Source organism: Bombina bombina, chromosome 6, assembly GCF_027579735.1.
Source record: "Bombina bombina isolate aBomBom1 chromosome 6, aBomBom1.pri, whole genome shotgun sequence".
In the NCBI taxonomy this organism is placed as follows: Eukaryota; Metazoa; Chordata; class Amphibia; order Anura; family Bombinatoridae; genus Bombina; species Bombina bombina.
In genome coordinates, this window is record NC_069504.1 from 47,909,818 (window position 1) to 47,931,704 (window position 21,887).

At 37.1% G+C, this 21,887-nt stretch overlaps 1 protein-coding gene across 1 annotated transcript in view; it reads left to right on the plus strand.

Moving 5' to 3' along the window:
- Window positions 1-21,887, plus strand: part of PLXNA4 (plexin A4) — a 1,088,215-nt gene that overhangs the window by 892,570 nt on the left and 173,758 nt on the right. Inside the window, exons 18-21 of the mRNA XM_053716394.1 lie at window positions 9,158-9,397; window positions 11,167-11,313; window positions 15,854-16,088; window positions 17,996-18,138. Coding sequence (XP_053572369.1) covers window positions 9,158-9,397; window positions 11,167-11,313; window positions 15,854-16,088; window positions 17,996-18,138 — 765 coding nt within the window. The remainder of the gene's footprint in view (window positions 1-9,157; window positions 9,398-11,166; window positions 11,314-15,853; window positions 16,089-17,995; window positions 18,139-21,887) is intronic.

A 21,887-nucleotide genomic window follows, 5' to 3' on the forward strand; every position in this document is an offset into this window, starting at 1 on the left:
ATTAACCCCTAGCTTGCCAGTGATCACTATAAATCACTGGCAGTAGCACAGCTGCACTTTTTTTTGCTGTCTGTGCATTTTTTTAGGGGTTAATTTTTGTTGTTGTATTTTTTTTTAAAAACTCAAAGGCTCCTTTCAGAGCCATTTAGCTAATTTAATTTAATTTAAAGACTATTTAACCCCTAGCTTGCCAGTGATCGCTATACATCACTGGCATTAGCATAGCTGTACTTTTTTGCTGTCTGTGCATTTTTTAGGGGTTAATTTTTGTTGTTGTAATTTTTTAAAAACCTAAACGCTCCTTTCAGAGCCATTTAGCTAATTTAATTTAATTTAAATAGTATTTAACCCCTAGCTTGCCAGTGATCGCTATACATCACTGGCATTAGCATAGCTGTACTTTTTTGCTGTCTGTGAATTTTTTTAGGGGTTAATTTGTGTTGTTGTAATTTTTAAAAAAACCAAAGGCTCCTTTCAGAGCCATTTAGCTAATTTAATTTAATTTAAAGAGTATTTAACCCCTAGCTTGCCAGTGATCGCTATAAATCACTGGCATTAGCATAGCTCTACATTTTTGCTGTCTGTGCATTTTTTTAGGGGTTAATTTTTGTTGTTGTAATTTTTTAAAAACCTAAACGCTCCTTTCAGAGCCATTTAGCTAATTTAATTTGATTTAAAGAGTATTTAACCCCTAGCTTGCCAGTGATCGCTATAAATCACTGGCATTAGCATAGCTGTACTTTTTTTAAAAAAAACCCAAAGGCCATTTAGTTAATTTAATTTAAAGAGTATTTAAACCCTAGCTTGCCAGTGATCGCTATAAATCACTGGCATTAGCATAGCTGTACTTTTTTTAAAAAAAATCCAAAGGCCATTTAGTTAATTTAATTTAAAGAGTATTTAACCCCTAGCTTGCCAGTGATCGCTATAAATCACTGGCATTAGCATAGCTGTACTTTTTTTTAAAAAAAAACCAAAGGCCATTTAGTTAATTAATTAATTTTGGTTTTCTGTGACAGATACAAAAATGTCACAGAAAAGATATAGTGTTGAGGAGGCGTATGCCATCCTTGCGTCAGAGTCAGATGCCTCTATGTCTGACTCAGACCCCAATTTTGACCCTGCCATATGCTCAGATACATCATTAGATGCAGTCTCAACTGATAGTGATGTATCTGTGGCTGCTAGCCCCCCTGCCAGCCCCCCTGCCAGCCCCCCTGCTAGAAGGAGGCGTGTTGCTGCCATTGCCGCTGAAGAGTGGGTAACGCCTCATCTCCAGAGGCCAGATATCCCACCCTTCACAGCAAATGCTGGCATAAATATAGATGTGGCAGGTTTTAGCCCCCAACAGTTTCTGGAGGTGTTTCTGGGTGATGATGTATTGGGGAACATTGTCGCCCAAACTAATTTATATGCCCATCAGTACCGTGCTGCAAAGCCTGAAACATATTTGGCAAAGCAGCAATGGGCCCCCATCAATGTGCCAGAATTTAAAAAATTCTGGGCATTGACTATGCTGATGGGCATCATAAAGAAACCCTCCGTTCGCTCCTACTGGAGCAGTAGCCCCATCTGCTCTACCCCCATTTTCTCCCAGAGTATGTCGAGGCAGAGATATGAAATGATTCTTCATTTCATGCACTTCAGCGACAACAGCCTGTGCCCCCCTAGGGAGCATCCCCAATTTGACAGGCTGTATAAAATCCGCCCCCTGATTACCCACTTTTCTGCCAGGTTTGCAGAGGCTTATACACCTGGAAGGAATATATGCGTTGATGAATCCCTGATGAAGTATAAGGGAAGGCTGGGATTCAAGCAGTATATTCCTTCCAAGCGCTCCAGGTATGGGGTAAAGGTGTATAAGCTCTGTGAGAGCGAGACTGGGTATACTCAGGCCTTCCGGGTGTATGAGGGAAAGGATAGCCACCTTGACCCTCCAGGTTGCCCAGATCATATGGGAACCACTGGCAAGATTGTCTGGGACCTGATATTACCCCTAATGAACAAAGGGTATCACTTGTACTTAGACAATTTTTATACAAGTGTCCTTTTGTTCAAGCTACTGTATTGCTTTGATACATTAGCTTGCGGTACTATTAAAAAGAACCGCAAAGGTTTCCCAGGACAACTTGTACGCACCCGGCTACGAAGGGGGGAGACCTCTGCTCTGCGCCAAGAGGAGCTGTTGGCACTGAAGTACAGAGACAAGAAGGATGTATACCTTCTTACCACCATCCACACAGAGAGGACGGTGGCGGTCTCTGTACGTGGCAGAGCTGAGATCATAAGGAAGCCAGTGTGCATCAAATCTTATAACCGGCATATGGGTGGGGTTGATCTGGCAGATCAGCTGCTGCAGCCCTACCTAATTATGCGGAAGACAAGGGCCTGGTACAAAAAGGTTGCAATTTACCTAATGCAGATTGCAACCCACAACGCTTTTTTGTTGTTCAAAAAAGCAAACCCCGGAATGAAACTGACTTTTTTACAATTTCAGCTCCAGATCATTTCGGGGATTTTGTACCATGATGCACCTGCTCCCCGGGCGGTGATGGGAGAGAGCAGAGTTGGGGCTACTCATTTTATTTTTAAAATCCCCCCTACTGCCGCAAAGCAGAGACCACAAAAAAAATGCAGAGTCTGTACCAAGAGGGGGCAGAGAAGGGACACTGTATATCACTGTCCTGATTGCCCTGGACAGCCTGGACTCTGCATTGGGGACTGCTTCAAGCGGTACCATACAATGGTCAATTTTTAAAAAATAAATAAATTTGCTGTTATTTTTTTTTTGTTATGTTTACTGTTAAATTTTTTGTTATTTTTTTACTTTTAATGTGCCAGATTTTTACATTTCACTAATATATTTTTTTTTCTAAAATGGGGCTGTTCTTTTTTTTTTTTTTACAAAAACCCCTGTCAAACCTATGCATGGGGACATAGGTGTACTCAGGGTGCCTAGCAGAAAACAACCTGTAGTATTTTTTTTGCACTAACTTACAACAGTCTCTCCTAAATCATAGTCAAAAAGCAATGTGTGTGTAAAAATGAAAATTGAAAAAATGCCACCATACACTTTCTCCAATTTTTTTTAGCTAAAACAGTTACTTCAAATGCATCAAAGCACACCATATACAATACCTTGGGGTGTCAACATTTCAAAAATATGCACATTCATGGCAATAAATAAAAGTGGGGTTTACAATAGGCCCCAAACTAAAGATAGGCCTATCAGAAGAAATACTCTCACTTAATAACTAAAATCACAAGTCATAAAATTGTAACATAACCTTCCCAAAATCCTGGCAAACCTATGCATGGGGGGCATAGGTGTACTCAGGGTGCCTAGCAGAAAACAACCTGAAGTATTTTTTTGCACTAACTTACAACAGTCTCTCCTAAATCATAGTCAAAAAGCAATGTGTGTGTAAAAATGAAAATTGAAAAAATGCCACCATACACTTTCTCCAATTTTTTTAGCTAAAACAGTTACTTCAAATGCATCAAAGCACACCATATACAATACCTTGGGGTGTCAACATTTCAAAAATATGCACATTCATGGAAACAAATAAATTGGGGTATGTTAAAATACCCCCAAAAAGACAATAGGCAAAGAAAATATGTTAAATGTGAAAAAAAAATCACAAACGCATGTTGGACATTTGGCATTACACCCCCCGAACAAGCCAAGAAACTTATGCATAGGTGGTATCACTGTACTCAGGAGATGTTGGTGAACACATATTGGGGTCTTCTTTGGCAGTAACACATAACAGGAGCTGATAATTCATGTCTAAAGTACAATGTGTGTGAAAAATAACACACAAAAAATGACTGCCTAATAGTTTGACAAAGAATTAGTGCATGGAAAGTGTTAAAATACCAGCATTTGAAATACCCTAGGGTGTCTACTTTTCAAAAATATATGGTTTGATGGGGGTAAATTACATTGGCCGGCTTCAGAAATGTCCTACATAGGACATGGGTGCATGGGATGTGAAAATTCCAAGTTGAAAAACTGGAATGCGCCCCCTAAAAATAAGGCCTTTTAGCCCCCAGAGAACCCAACACACCTATACATGGGTGGTATCACTGTACTCAGGAGATGTTGTTGAATACATATTGAGGTTTTTTTTGGCAGTAACACATAACAGGGACTGAGAATATATGCCTAAAGTACAATGTGTGTGAAAAATAATGCAAAAAAATGACTACCTAAAAGTTTGACAAAGACTAGTGGTTGAATTAGTGCATGGAAAGTGTTAAAATACCAGCATTTGAAATACCCTAGGGTGTCTACTTTTCAAAAATATATGGTTTGATGGGGGTAATTTACATTGGCCGGCTTCAGAAATGTCCCAAATAGGACATGGGTGCATGATGACAGATGTGAAAATTCCAAGTTGAAAAACTGGAATGCGCCCCCTAAAATTAAGGCCTTTTAGTCCCCAGAGAACCCGACACACCTATACATGGGGGGTATCACTGTACTCAGGAGATGTTGTTGAATACATATTGAGGTTTTTTTTGGCAGTAACACATAACAGGACTGAGAATATATGCCTAAAGTACAATGTGTGTGTAAAATAATGCAAAAAAATGACTACCTAAAAGTTTGACAAAGACTAGTGGTTGAATTAGTGCATGGAAAGTGTTAAAATACCAGCATTTGAAATACCCTAGGGTGTCTACTTTTCAAAAATATATGGTTTGATGGGGGTAATTTACATTGGCCGGCTTCAGAAATGTCCCAAATAGGACATGGGTGCATGATGACAGATGTGAAAATTCCAAGTTGAAAAACTGGAATGCGCCCCCTAAAATTAAGGCCTTTTAGCCCCCAGAGAACCCGACACACCTATACATGGGGGGTATCACTGTACTCAGGAGATGTTGTTGAATACATATTGAGGTTTTTTTTGGCAGTAACACATAACAGGGACTGAGAATATATGCCTAAAGTACAATGTGTGTGAAAAATAATGCAAAAAAATGACTACCTAAAAGTTTGACAAAGACTAGTGGTTGAATTAGTGCATGGAAAGTGTTAAAATACCAGCATTTGAAATACCCTAGGGTGTCTACTTTTCAAAAATATATGGTTTGATGGGGGTAATTTACATTGGCCGGCTTCAGAAATGTCCCAAATAGGACATGGGTGCATGATGACAGATGTGAAAATTCCAAGTTGAAAAACTGGAATGCGCCCCCTAAAATTAAGGCCTTTTAGCCCCCAGAGAACCCGACACACCTATACATGGGGGGTATCACTGTACTCAGGAGATGTTGTTGAATACATATTGAGGTTTTTTTTGGCAGTAACACATAACAGGGACTGAGAATATATGCCTAAAGTACAATGTGTGTGAAAAATAATGCAAAAAAATGACTACCTAAAAGTTTGACAAAGACTAGTGGTTGAATTAGTGCATGGAAAGTGTTAAAATACCAGCATTTGAAATACCCTAGGGTGTCTACTTTTCAAAAATATATGGTTTGATGGGGGTAATTTACATTGGCCGGCTTCAGAAATGTCCCAAATAGGACATGGGTGCATGATGACAGATGTGAAAATTCCAAGTTGAAAAACTGGAATGCGCCCCCTAAAATTAAGGCCTTTTAGCCCCCAGAGAACCCGACACACCTATACATGGGGGGTATCACTGTACTCAGGAGATGTTGTTGAATACATATTGAGGTTTTTTTTGGCAGTAACACATAACAGGGACTGAGAATATATGCCTAAAGTACAATGTGTGTGAAAAATAATGCAAAAAAATGACTACCTAAAAGTTTGACAAAGACTAGTGGTTGAATTAGTGCATGGAAAGTGTTAAAATACCAGCATTTGAAATACCCTAGGGTGTCTACTTTTCAAAAATATATGGTTTGATGGGGGTAATTTACATTGGCCGGCTTCAGAAATGTCCCAAATAGGACATGGGTGCATGATGACAGATGTGAAAATTCCAAGTTGAAAAACTGGAATGCGCCCCCTAAAATTAAGGCCTTTTAGCCCCCAGAGAACCCGACACACCTATACATGGGGGGTATCACTGTACTCAGGAGATGTTGTTGAATACATATTGAGGTTTTTTTTGGCAGTAACACATAACAGGGACTGAAAATATATGCCTAAAGTACAATGTGTGTGAAAAATAATGCAAAAAAATGACTACCTAAAAGTTTGACAAAGACTAGTGGTTGAATTAGTGCATGGAAAGTGTTAAAATACCAGCATTTGAAATACCCTAGGGTGTCTACTTTTCAAAAATATATGGTTTGATGGGGGTAATTTACATTGGCCGGCTTCAGAAATGTCCCAAATAGGACATGGGTGCATGATGACAGATGTGAAAATTCCAAGTTGAAAAACTGGAATGCGCCCCCTAAAATTAAGGCCTTTTAGCCCCCAGAGAACCCGACACACCTATACATGGGGGGTATCACTGTACTCAGGAGATGTTGTTGAATACATATTGAGGTTTTTTTTGGCAGTAACACATAACAGGGACTGAGAATATATGCCTAAAGTACAATGTGTGTGAAAAATAATGCAAAAAAATGACTACCTAAAAGTTTGACAAAGACTAGTGGTTGAATTAGTGCATGGAAAGTGTTAAAATACCAGCATTTGAAATACCCTAGGGTGTCTACTTTTCAAAAATATATGGTTTGATGGGGGTAATTTACATTGGCCGGCTTCAGAAATGTCCTACATAGGACATGGGTGCATTGGATGTGAAAATTCCAAGTTGAAAAACTGGAATGCGCCCCCTAAAATTAAGGCCTTTTAGCCCCCAGAGAACCCGACACACCTATACATGGGGGGTATCACTGTACTCAGGAGATGTTGTTGAATACATATTGAGGTTTTTTTTGGCAGTAACACATAACAGGGACTGAGAATATATGCCTAAAGTACAATGTGTGTGAAAAATAATGCAAAAAAATGACTACCTAAAAGTTTGACAAAGACTAGTGGTTGAATTAGTGCATGGAAAGTGTTAAAATACCAGCATTTGAAATACCCTAGGGTGTCTACTTTTCAAAAATATATGGTTTGATGGGGGTAATTTACATTGGCCGGCTTCAGAAATGTCCCAAATAGGACATGGGTGCATGATGACAGATGTGAAAATTCCAAGTTGAAAACTGGAATGCGCCCCCTAAAATTAAGGCCTTTTAGCCCCCAGAGAACCCGACACACCTATACATGGGGGGTATCACTGTACTCAGGAGATGTTGTTGAATACATATTGAGGTTTTTTTTGGCAGTAACACATAACAGGGACTGAGAATATATGCCTAAAGTACAATGTGTGTGAAAAATAATGCAAAAAAATGACTACCTAAAAGTTTGACAAAGACTTGTGGTTGAATTAGTGCATGGAAAGTGTTAAAATACCAGCATTTGAAATACCCTAGGGTGTCTACTTTTCAAAAATATATGGTTTGATGGGGGTAATTTACATTGGCCGGCTTCAGAAATGTCCCAAATAGGACATGGGTGCATGATGACAGATATGAAAATTCCAAGTTGAAAAACTGGAATGCGCCCCCTAAAATTAAGGCCTTTTAGCCCCCAGAGAACCCGACACACCTATACATGGGGGGTATCACTGTACTCAGAAGTTGTTGTTGAACACATATTGAGGTGTTTTTGGTCAGTAACATATAACAGGAACTGAGAATCCATGCCTAAAGTACAATGCGTGTGAAAAATAACACACCAAAATGACTACCCAAAAGTTTGACAAAGACTGGTGGTTGAATTAGTGCATGCAAAGTGTTAAAATACCAGCATTTGAAATACCCTAGGGTGTCTACTTTTTAAAAATATATGGTTTGATGGGGGTAATTTGCATTGTCCGGCTTCAGAAATGTCCCAAATAGGACATGGGTGCATGACGACAGATGTGAAAATTCCAAATTAAAAAACTGGAATGCGCCCCCTAAAAATAAGGCCTTTTAGCCCCCAGAGAACCCAACAGACCTATACATGGGTGGTATCACTGTACTCAGGAGATGCTGCTGAAGACATATTGGGGTGTTATTTGGCAGTAACCCTTAACGTTCTCAGTAAATGTATTCTTGAATTGCTATTTTGTCAAAAAAATCACCATTTTTTTTTTTTTTTTTTCAAACTTTGGCATAGATTGGTGGTAAAATAGTTGCATGGAAAGAGTCAAAATACTCCATGTTTAATACCTTAGGTTGTGTTCTTTTAAAATATATATATATGTGAAGGGTTAATCAGGGATTCCTGACAGATATCAGTGTTCCAATGTAACTATCGCTAATTTTTTTTAAATTTTTTTGGAAATAGCAAAGTGCTACTTGTACTTATTGCCCTATAACTTGCAAAAAAAGCAAAGAACATGTAAACATTGAGTATTTCTAAACTCAGGACAAAATTTAGAAACTATTTAGCATGGGAGTTTTTTGGTAGTTGTTGAAGTGTAGGAGATTTTGAGGGTCAAAGTTAAAAAAGTGTGTTTTTTTCAATTTTTTCCTCATATTTTATAAAATTTTTTATAGTAAATTATAAGATATGATGAAAATAATGGTATCTTTAGAAAGTCCATTTAATGGCGAGAAAAACGGTATATAATATGTGTGGGTACAGTAAATGAGTAAGAGGAAAATTACAGCTAAACACAAACACCGCAGAAATGTAAAAATAGCCTTGGTCCCAAACGGACAGAAAATGGAAAAGTGCTGCGGTCATTAAGGGGTTAAATCTGCTGGAATAAAAAGGAACTTATCACACATAGAGATATGAGTGCACTCACCCACGAATCCCTGGTGCAGAATCACAGTACGACTGATGAAAGCCATTAAGGGACTTTTAGATACCACATCTGGCCTATCGTTCTCTTTGCATGTGGCCCAAATGACTTCATCATCACGCTCAGTTTTGCAGAATTGATACCAGCATGCTGCTCTCCTCAGACAGGGGGCTACAGTAAACATTTACTTAACATGTGCTAACCACAAAAGATGACTTTGTAAGAGCTACACCTGATATTAGGAACAATAACCTACTGTGCGACATACAGGGATGAACAGACCAACACAGTTTTTCATTTAGATAGCAATACATGTGTTATATAGATGCTTGAGACAGCTGAGTATATTTTCACTTTTTATGTAGATTTGCACCGTGCTGAACTCTACAGAAATGACGTGCCAAGCTCCAGCATTAGCTATCAACTCCAACTACTTAACAGAAACTGTTGAACGGCCTGAAGAGTTTGGATTTATTCTAGATAATGTCCAAGATGTGCTTGTCCTCAATAAGACCAACTTTACGTATTATCCTGACCCTGTGTTTGAGCAATTCAGTCCATCAGGGATACTGGAACTGAAACCTGGAACCCCCATTATACTCAAGGTATGAAATGTGTCTCAATCTGTTGTCTGACTTATTGCCTTGAGCTATTTAAAGTCCCTTTATCATCTTTTCCACACAGCCATTGTTTTCTCACTATGGGCTAGATTAGAAGTGGAGCGATAATTTATTGCGCGCCCGTAAACGGACAAATTCACCCTTTTATGGGGACACCATAAATAATCAGCCATTAGAAGTGACTGGTTATTGCTACCATGTGCTTGCAGTAGCAATTACTGATCAAAAAATTAACCAGAGATTAGATCTGGTTAATTTTCCAAAAGTGCCCCAATTGGCCCCAATTAAAAAAAACAACTGTACGATGCACTTTTTAGGGGTTAAAATTGGCGATGTGGGGTGTTATAAAAAAAAAACTGCACTTAAAAGTGCCTTTACATTGAGGCCTAATGGGAACTGTGTGTTCCCTGTAAATATATATGTATATGATTATATACATATATATTTATATGTTTATATGTGTATATTAACACATAAATATATATATATATAATCATATACGTATATATTTAACATTTGCTACCCGTCGCTGCATGACTTACCCCTTTCGCTGGACTAGGTTCTAAGCCATCTCTCATTGCATCAGTACGAGACTCCCATTGGGGCTTTGGAAGCGCGCTCTCGCATTCGCATTGCGGCTAAGTTGTAAAACCAGTGCACATTTGCGCTGCGCTGCTATTAATAAGTGGATCTCAAATTTGCTTTTGCAAAAACGATATTTTGTGCTCCACTTGTAATCTAGCAATTTATTTTCTAATTGTCCCCAGCAGAAGAGATTAGATAAGGGAAACTTAGGTTTCAACATGGGGCACCCATTATATTATAGAAACTCAGCGTAATTGTAGTTCCCTCCAATTTCAGAATTAAAATTACATGGAAATGGCACAAAGTGAATAATAAAGTTTATATAAAGTTTTTTAGTATGCATAATTTAAACATTTTATATTACAATATCAGTGGTTAACATCTCTTTAAACTTTATTTCTTTTGTATACTGCATGTAAGGCATGGAGAGAGATCTGCTTTTCACAGCAGCTTTTTATACTCTTTGTATCCTATATTTTAGTCATCTCAGCATGAAGACCCAGGAGTAGATTTATCAAGCAGCGGATGCTATGATCTACCCTCGAAGTTTCCGCCTCACCGGAAATAAGAAGCAGCGGTCATAAGACCGCTGCTTCTTAGCTCATCCACCACATCTGAGGTGGCGGACTTCAATCAACCGGATCAGATACGATTGGGGGGATTGACACCCCCTGCTAGAGGCCGATTGGCCGCAAATGTGCAGGGGGCGGCATTGCACAAGCATTTCACCAGAAATGATTGTGCAATGATAAATGCTGACAACGTATGCTGTCGGCATTTACCGATGCTGGGCGGACATGATACGCTACAGCGGATCATGTCCGCCCGACATTTGATAAATCTACCCCCTAGAGTGGATGTCCTAATGACAACTCTAGTTCAATCTTCTCTTACAAATAGTATGGAAGTATAGCTATACTATTATTCACAAACCAGCTCACCAGCAGTATTAAAACAGATGTTTCTTAGCTGGGCATTTTTAAAAACTTAATCTATTTTTTATTTAAAAACAAACCATGAATAAATTAAATCTGGATGAACTGCAATTTTTTTTTTTTTTTATGTACATCAATAAAACAAATTCACTTGCTTATCGCTATAGGTGATTATTGCACATTCTCTCACTGTGTGTTTTTTTAATTATATGCTTATATCCTGTATTACTGTAGGGCAGGAATTTAATTCCACCAGTAGCAGGAGGCAACGTGAAGCTAAAATACTCAGTGTACATCGGTGAGAAGCCGTGCACTGTCACAGTGTCCGATGTTCAGCTGTTGTGCGAATCCCCCAATCTAACAGGGCGTCATAAAGTACTGGTAAGTGTTGTCCAGAGATGAGTCCTTGTAACAACTAAATGCCTTAAATAAATGTTGTTAATCTCTTTCTGTCTCCCCTATTACTAGACGGTGTATAAAAAAATTCTATGAGTATAAACCGCTTGTAGCCACCAACTAGCAAGCGATACCCAGGTGCTGAACCAAAAATGGTCTGGCTCCTAAGCCTACATTCCTGCTTTTTTAAATAAAGATACCAAGAGAATGAAGACAAATTGATAATAAGAGTAAATTAGAAAGTTGCTTAAAATTGCATACTCTGAATCTTAAAAGAAACAATTTGTGTTTCATATCCCTTTAATGGGACAGTAAATATAGACCATGCAATCTTTTCAACAATATAAATAACAATGTTACATGTTGTTGCAGACACTGTTTCCCTCAAGAAACGTGTATACTCTTGAGTTCCCTATGACAACCTGGGTTTGCTCTTCAGCAAAGGATACCAAGAGAGTAAAGTAAACTTGATAATAGTTGTAAACTGGTTAATTCTGGTATGCTCTATCTGAATCATGCGAATTTAAGTTTGACTTTGCTTTAATACATTTCTCACCTTACATTTGTATTTTAAATTCTCTGTATAAGTAACATGTTATCCAATAGCAGTTAGTAATGAAAAGAGCCCTGTTCTGAGTTCATGTAAAATATCACCCATGATGTAGGTTTATTGCTTTTATCAACACCAATCTCATTTCCAATGTTTTACCTTTTAAGTGAGAATAATCCATTAATTCTAAGTTAATAAAGCTGCGGTAAAGGCCAATGAATATAAATTATTCACATTCTGAAGATAATAACATTAAACTGCGTTAATGGCGGTCATTAATATGACACTCTGCTGAGCGAGATAAGGATTTGCTATAAACTTAGATACAAAGTGATTGCTTTACGGAGCTAGCTGCTAATCAAAGAAGGTTATTGGCCACAGAAGTGGTTTAAAGGGACAGTGTAAAAATAAAATTTTCTACTTGGTTTGACTGTTTTATTTTTTAAAAGATTCTCCCTTATTTTCCCATGGTTTTAACTCTTTCAAAAGGGTTAAACATGTAGTCAAATTTGCACTCCTGAAATGCCCATATTCTGTTCCAGATGAGAATACAGTCGGCCAGTGATTGGAGCATACTTATGTATGCAAACCCCTAGATACAGGACAGATGTCAGATGACTGTAGTCTTGATGATACTCCCTTGCTGACCCTACCCAGAGCAACCTTGACTAATTCTAAAAAAAGAAGGAAATTCCTGTGTTTTTCTATGAAATAGATTTTTCCATCACTTTTATTGGTAAAATATATTTAATTATTGTACAAGCTATTTTTTTGGAAAGGAAATAGATAACATTTTTTACTTTTTTAGGGGCATTAAAAAAAAAGTATATATTTTTAAAATTAAAGGAACAGTCTAGTCAAAATTAAACTTTCATGATTCAGATAGGGAATGCAATTTTAAACAACTTTCCAATTAACTTTTATCATTAAATTTGCTTTGCTCTTTTGGTATTCTTTGCTGAAAGCTAAACCTAGGTAGGCTCATATGCTAATTTCTAAACCCTTGAAGGCCACCTCCTATCTCAGTTCATTTTGAAAGTTTTTTCCACAGCTAGGCAGTGCCATATAGATAACATTGTGCTAATGCCCGTGGAGTTACTGAGGAGAGTGCACTGATAGGCTAAAATGCATGTCTGTCAAAAGAACTGAGATAAGGGGGCAGTCTGCAGGGACTTAGATACAAGATAATCACAGAGGTAAAAAGTGTATTAATATAACCGTGTTGGTTGTGCAAAACTGGGGAATGGGTAATAAAGGGATTATCTATCTTTTTAAACAATATCAATTCTGGAGTAGACTGTTGTACTGGAGAGTATCACATGTATTGGGAATTGCTTGTTTATCATCAAAATCACACAGGCGGCCTATTGCTTCCACATGTATTAACTTTTTTAACAGTTTCAATAAAAAATCATTTTTAACTTTTCAATGAGTGCTGCTGCCTGGGATTTTGATGTTTAATGTTTGTGGCAAGCTCCGCCGCTGTGGCATGAACCTCACTGCAGTGTAATTTAAATGTTGCCCCTTTTGTGTATTCCTGTTTGGAATGAACTACAGAGGGACACAGAGGCCTAATAACGGCGTAGTTTGGATACTTAATTGTTTATGTTTATTTTGAAATGTAACATAGCTAGTTTTGCTCACTGAAACCCTCACTCATTATTCTCGGGAACATACGCAAACAGGAAGAGTAGAACTGCTTATCTTATCTCTTACTATACACAAAGGTCAATAATTAGATATTTATTATAGGTGGTGGTTTCAGTTAGCAAAACCAAGAAAATTGTAAGAATAAACCTAAAGGAACATCTTCCACTAGATTTAATACAGCACAGCTGGTTTATCAAGTTATTGGGAACATATTAAGGGGAAACAATATTTACATTTTCTATTTAAATAATGGTCATATAAAGTGGGAAAAAAGGTTTCTTTTATACCAGAACTCCCTGCATGCACTGTACTCAGTTCAGCCAATCAGATACAATACTGCTTGCACCTTAAACAGCAAGCAGAACAAGTTCCTCTGTCTGTTCTTCTCTACTTCCCTAATTGCCTGTTCTCTACTCTCTGTCTCATAGAAACTTTATGTTTGTTTCTTGTTTTCTTATTACTTGCTTTTGCCAGTCAGCCTTTTACTATGTTTTTGTTTTAATACATCTTCCCCTTCTATAGTAGTCTATTCATACAAAGTACAAAAATAATAGAACACCAGCGAGTGTAGCGCTTTGAGTAAAAAGTTATTTTATTGATGCAAAAAAAGCTTAAAATCCAAACATTGGTATCAGCTTGCTCCTAGTATTGTCTTACGCGTTTCGGCCCCCTGGCCTTATTCATACAAAGTAACCACAGATTTTTGCAATCACAAATAAGTCTTCCATAACTGCAAATTTATATATACTTTGGGTGTAATAAAAATGCTGAGTCACATTATGACAACGTCCAGGTTATCCAGCAGCAGTGTGTGTGATTGCCAGAGCTGGGATCAGTATATACAGATAGTATATATCTCATGGTCCCTCGATACGTTACATTTACTTGCGTCAATAGTGATTACATTATATCTGGAACCAAAGAGAAAAGCAAATATACAAGGGGTTAAATAATGTTTTGGTTTATTAGTGTATATAACATTTGTATCTGAGATTAAATAGAATTGATTTGATCTGCTTATGAGACATTTCACTTGACATTAAAGCAAGATTGAATTCTCAATAAATAAATGAAAATGAAACAGCATTGCAATTAATATTGATTACTTTATTTGCTTGTTCTTGCTGTAAAAATTAAAGGGGCAATAAATCTGGCACACTTTAAATTAAAGTCCACAAAACTAGCATTTAGACATTATGAAATTCCAATTTACACAATTATGTGCATATTTAAAGGGACAGTAAAGTAAACATTAAACCTTCATGATTCAGACAGAGCATACACTTTTAAACAACTTAACAATTTCTTATTACTATTAGCTCATTTGCTTACTTCTTTTGGTATCCTTTGTTAAAAAGCATACCTTGGTAGGCTCAGGAGCAGCAATGCACTAATGTGAACTAGATGGTGATTGGTGGCTACACATATATGCCACTTGTCATTGGCTCACTTGATGTGTTCAGTTAACTCACAGTAGTGCATTACTGCACTTCCAACAAAGTATACCAAGAGAAACTCCTAATTGGCTACAGCCAAGGAAGATAAGATGTAGTTGGGTAGGCAATTTTCAGTAATTTGCAGCATCATTTGGTTACAGATCCTGCTTTTTAGCCTCTTTAGGGAGTGTGGGTCAAGCACCAATTTTATTACAAAAAGCAAATCATGAATGTTTATTACTTCATTATTTAATTAATGGCAATTTCCATTTCAAGTTTTATGTACATTTAAAGGGACATAAAGAATCAAGAATAAAATGTAATTTACTATAGCATTTTAAAGGGACATTAAATACTTTGAGATGGTAATATAAAATGATAAATCGTACATATAAAAAAAACCTCTGCAAAATACTTTCATTATTTATTAATTTTATCCCCTTTTTCCTGTAACTTCATTCTGAAATTGTGAGCTTTTCAGTTCCTGTTAGAAATGGAAGTACAGAACACTGTTATATGCGACACAGCCATTGGCTGCACACTCTAGTGACCTTTTTATAACTGTCCCTAATTGGCCACAGCAGAGATGGTAACCTAAGTTACAACATGGCAGCTCCCATTGTTTATAGAAAATATTGAAACAGCTAATGAAAGTTTAAAAAATACATCTACAGTACACGTTATTCTTAGACTAATCTTTTCTTTGAATGCATCATTGTACCTAGCATTTATTTAGTGTTTAATGTCCCTTTAATGGTTGAACTATTATTTGAATGAACAGAGGTGTTTGTTGACTACTTATTTAAATCTTTTTAATGTTATTTTTCTTCTTGATTTAATAATAAATTCTAGATAAAATATTAACAGATAAAGTGTGGTTACCTTGCAGGCTCGTGTGGGAGGGATGGAATTTTCCCCAGGAATGGTGTACATTACACCCGACAGCCCTCTCAGCTTGCCCGCCATTGTTAGCATTGCGGCAGCCGGTGGCCTACTCATAATCTTTATTGTGGCGGTTCTCATTGCGTATAAAAGGAAATCCAGAGAAAGCGACTTAACATTAAAAAGGCTTCAGATGCAGATGGATAACTTGGAGTCTCGAGTCGCCTTAGAGTGCAAAGAAGGTAAGAAATTGATACTGCACAAAAGGAATACGGATGTAACCCTTTAGATGCCAGATGTCTGCAGCGCATTTCTACACAATCGTGAATTTCAGTAAATCTGGTTTATGTGCAGCATATGGTTGACTACACAAGATTGTTATGTCAAATGATTTGATATTTGTATTTTCTAAACCACAAAATACATAGTTTTTATAAGCTGTGACCACAAGCCTTTTAATTTTAAATTTACAGCCGTGCCTCAGTTGATGATATATTTTAGGGATACGAAAACCCCACATTTTTCTCTCATGATTAAAATCATATAATTTTGAACAACTTTCCAATTTACTTCTATTATCAAATTTGATGAATTATTTTGGTATTCTTTGTTGAAGGAGCAGCAATGCACTTCTGGGAGCTAGCTGAATACATCTGGTGAGTCAATGGCAAGAGGCATAAATCTGCAATCACCAATTAGCAGCTAGCTCCAAGTGCATTGCTGCTCCTGAGCCTTCTTAAGTATGTTTTTCAACAAAAGATACCAAGAGAAGCAAATTCAGTAATAGAAGTAAAGTGGAAAGTTGTTTAATATATAATGTTCTACTGAAATAATGAAAGAAAAAATTGAGTTTCATATTGGTTTTAAAAATATCCGTTAACCACTCTCCTTAGTGTCTCCTTACCAACTCCTCCTTGGGTTTTCCCCTTTCACTGATCCATAAATAGATGAAAGTCTAAATGACATAATTCTGATAGAGTGCCAAGCCTAACAATAACGTTCCGATTTACATCAAATTGACCTTTTTCTATTGGTTTCTTTTGTTGAAATGTGCCTTCTTTTCAAGATAGAATACTGAGGTAGGCTCAAGAGCGTACACGTGTCTTGAGTGCTATATGTTACTAGCATTGTTGCAAATACTACTCTATTAGTTTAATCAAAGTTTAATATTGGCTTCATTGTCTGTTTAAATGGACAATGTAGTGCAAATCCCCCCCCAAAAAACCCCCTAAAACTTGATCTAATTTTGTAGCATATTATTTTTGCACTACTGATCTAAAACTTTATGTATACAACCCCCTGCAAAGAGGCTAAGCACATAGGTAAAGAAGGAATTGCCAGTCCTGACCCAGGACTCCGCAGCGGCATTCACACAATCTCACTTTTACAATTACTGTGTTCAGCTAAGAAGATATTATATTTATAGTTCCTGAGTGGCACTATATCTACAGTATGTGTTTATAGCATTTCTGGGAGTTAAACACATACAGTTCCAGGTTCGGTAATGCAAAAAAAACCCAACTCTTTAACAAATTAGGGCATGTCAGTTTGACACTACTATATACCTTTGAGTAAATTGACTATGATCTTATGTATAATGACTGTGCCACATAATCACATTTTATACCAACAACATTTATACAACCTGAGTAGTCAGTGACTGCCCAACTAGAATAATGCTTCTATGTGATAGTAAAATTAAATGTAATAATTAAATGCTATTCTTCATAAAGCCCTAATTACACTCATGTCAATACTGGAGAACACAGTGGGCTTAAGCCCCTGTTCTCCTTTCATAGCCACGCCCACCTGTACAACACATGACTTTGAGAGTCAGAGATCTACATTTGAGGTCTCTATCAGTGTTTTGTTAGGTGCTTTTTTATTTGCAACACTAGCCATTGCAAGCATTATAGCTTTTATCCTGACATATTTCTTAGAAACATCTTGGAAATGGGCAGCTCTGTCTAATTAGAAATTCAAGATGCATACAGCTAACAAAGGGCAGTAACTTATCTTCTGTACAACGCTAAAGATCACTCTGTAATTATGATGTATTATCCCAGTAAAAAGCATTAGTTATCACAGTATTGACATCATTTAAATTAACTACAGATCATAGCAGGCTGATTCTTTTTCTCTATTACAGCATTTGCAGAGCTTCAGACTGATATACATGAGCTGACAAGTGACTTGGATGGAGCTGGGATCCCGTTCTTAGATTACCGTACTTACACAATGAGAGTCTTGTTCCCTGGTATTGAAGACCACCCAGTCTTAAGAGATTTAGAGGTAAAGCGGCCTTTAATCTAGTTGAAGATTAGCATCTGATGTCTTTGGGTACAAAACACATTATAATGAACTGAAATTAAAATCCTATTGAGTGAATTACAACGTCTTGTTTGGTGACATTTTATAAATATCACTGCAATATTTTAGCTTATTTCAATATTATTCTAGAAATAACAGAAAAATAATTGAGTGAAGATCGGTATATAGAGCAAAGCACATTGTGCATCTTTAAAAAACTATACATAGTAAAATTTTATAAAAAATAATCTGCCATCTTCTATGGCATTGCGCTCAACTTGTAATACCAGCGCACATTTGCATGCCGTGGTATTACCCAGTGGAGCACAAATATAGTTTTTGCAAACTCAATATTTTGTGCTTCACTTGTAATCTAGCCCATCGTTAATACTGCATTTCCTGAAAATGTCCCGCAGCACAAAGCCAGATTTAGGTATTGTTGCAGGGTACCCTCTGTCTGCTATTCTACCCTCTAGAGGTCATTTGAGTATTTGACACCTTTTCTGTCTACCCAGCAGAAGTATCCAAAGCTCACATTTTTAGTTCTACTTTTTCCTGGGGCCACCGAAAAATGGCAAACATTCCTAGTTATGCTTTTTCCTGGGGCCACAAAGTATAGTGCCAAAGGCTTTATATGACACATGGGTTGCTAGCTGACCATCCCTGTGAAATAGAGAAGAAATGAGCTTTAGATCAGTGGGTTTCAAATGGTGATGGGAAATTGAAGAAAATATTGGGATTTCATGTCCCTTTAAAAAAGTTTAGAAAACTGAAATGCAAATAGAATAATTACATCTTTGTATGGAAACATTAAAATGATACATTTATTGGCAAAAATGCTTCTATTAAAAGTTATCCGTCTTTTAGTGCCAACATTTTTCTCTGCAAGTGCATGTGAACCATAGCTAAGTATTCTCAGTGCACCAGCATGTTAAATACTGCAGCTGCTCAGAGTGCCAGTGGGACTTTTATCATGTCAGCAATGATGTAAAACGAGGCATTACCACATGGTTCATGCACCTGAGGTTCTCTGAGCATGTGCTGTGTTTAAAATGCTGGTGCACGGAGCATACAAAAGTATATTCTTGAAACAAGTATAGCTTTTACTAGAAGCATTTTTTCTAATACATGTATATTGCAAAAATGCTTTAATGCAAAGGTCAAATCCACTTGTGTGCATTCCAGTATTGGCTGAACGTTACACTTTAAAGCCCCTTTTATTGCAGGATAATGTCCCTGTGTAATATCCTTTCTGAACATGTTATACAGCCAATTTATTTCAACTAAATCCCCAAATTACATGAACAAGTAATAATTACTGTAGCACTTAAAGGAACAGTTAAAGGGACATTCCAGACAAACTTGGAATCCACGTGGATGCATTTCTGTTTTGCATAGAAGCACTTTTGTAATATACATGTATTAGCAAAAATGCCTCCAATAAAAGCTATAGCAGTTTTAATATTGTATTTAAGTATGTACCGTGCACCAGTATTTTAAACACAACACTTGCTCAGAGAGTTTAAGGTGTTTGAATCAATTTGTTAATTGCTGACATGATTACAAGCCCCACTGGCGATCTGAGTAGCTGCAGTATGTAAAATGCTGGTGCACTTAGAATATCTAGCTATGCTTCACATGCACGTGCAGAGAAAAATGTTAACACTAAAGCAGTGATAACTTTTACTCTAAGTATTTTTAACCTACATGTATATTGCAAATATGTTTCTATTCAAAGATGTCATTCATCTATATACATTTAAATTTTGCCCGGAATGTCCCTTTAACACTGCTTGCTTTTGTGTAAAATTATGTTTTTGTCCCACGCTCCCTTGAGAGACCCAAACAAATAAATCTTTAACTTGTAAAAAAAATAATAATATCAACTAGAATTTGTACACATCAAAAAGATGTACAAAAGAAATCAAACCACTGCAAAGCTCTTTATTTACAGTTCTGGCTAAATCTAATTTGCTGTAAATAGGATGTGTGGCTGCTTTTCAAGGCTGTTATTAGCTTGACAATGCAGAATAGATATTTAGATGAATACTGAAAGTTCATGAAATATTACAATGCCAGTGTTGTATTCATTTAAATACATAATATGTGCGCTGCAAAAATAGAATATTGTAAGAAAAGAAATGTGGATTCTGTGTTGCTTAGAATAGGGAAACATACTCCTTTGCAGATAAATCTAGGCATTGTATCTTTGCTGTGTGACTGGTGCATGCGTGTGGAGTAGCTAAATTGATTTACATTTCTTGTATTTCACCTGCTGTAATAGCTTCTTACACACAGTTATTGTGCACATAGAAGAAATCTATAAAGTGTTTCTGCTATGCCAGAGGGGGAAAAAATCATTTATTGAGGACCAGATTTATATCAGGTTAGTTAGATGGCCTCTAAATTCCACCTAGTGTGCCCAGTGATGTCACTATTACCTTGTGCCCTCTCTGATGTTAGTGTACATACTAGAGATGTGCATTCGGTTTGTCACAAATTTGTGACTAATATTTTATTAAAACAAAACGAATATCCGAATAAATGCACTAATGAATTTAAAGAATAATGAATATATCGCTAGGTTTAATGCTTACATATAGCGTGCTGGGGGCCGCGCTAATTAGACCTTCTTCAGGTTAGAGCGACTCCCCAGCGTGCTATAGGTATAAGTCCTACAGGTGACCCTGTGCCACCTGCAGAAAAAAACATTTTTATTTGTTTTATTAAAAGCTAATGTAGATGTTAATGAATATTCAGTATTCGTTTAATTTTAAACGACACAAACACCAAATAGTGCAGCGCACAAATATTCTAAAAAACACTGAATGTTTCATCTGAAACGTATTATTCTGAGCTGCACATGTCTAGTGCATACATATGTATATAAAGGGACAGGAAGCAGTTACCTATGCTCTACAGTTTTCATTTAGACCGTGAACAAAATGGCATTATTGCATAACTCCATTAGCACCAAGGCCGCATTTTTCCTGTGCTCAATGTCAGTTCCCTTATTGTGAGCATTTAGTTCTGATGTGGTAGGTGGTACAGCTAATCCATAGTGCTCGCTTAATAGACTTAAAGGGACATGGGGGCCGATTTATCAACTATCTGTCCGACATCGCTGAATGCCGACAGCATACGCTGTCTGCATTTAACATTGCACAAGCAGTTCTGGTGAACTGCTCGTGCAATTCCGCCCGCTGCAGATTCGCGGGGGTTGTCAATCAACCTGATCGGATTGGGCGAATTGATGTCCACCGCCTCAGAGCAAGCGAAAAAGTTAAGGAGCAGCGGTCTTAAGACTTCTTAACTTCTGTTTCCGGCGAGCCTGAAGGCTCGCGCGGAAACAGGAACGTCAGGGGACCTTCGGCCCTTGATAAATCAGCCCTATGAAAATTTTCATTTCATGAATCCGATAGAGCATGTAATTCTAAACAACTCTCTTTTACTTCTATTATAAAATGTTCTTCTTTCTCTTGGTATCATTTGTTAGAATGTTAGCCATTTGCAAGAACACTATTTCCTGTCATGTAGTGCTCCAAACACTTACCTAAGAGATCTCTTCAACAAAGAAAACAATGAGAACTAAGCAAATTTGATAATAGAAGTAAAAAGGATACTGTTTAAAAATGATATGCTCTATCTGAATAACAAAATAAAATATTGTGTTTCATATCCCTTTAAGAAAGATCTTGCCCACTGTGCTCTGCATTTGCAACTATTGATTT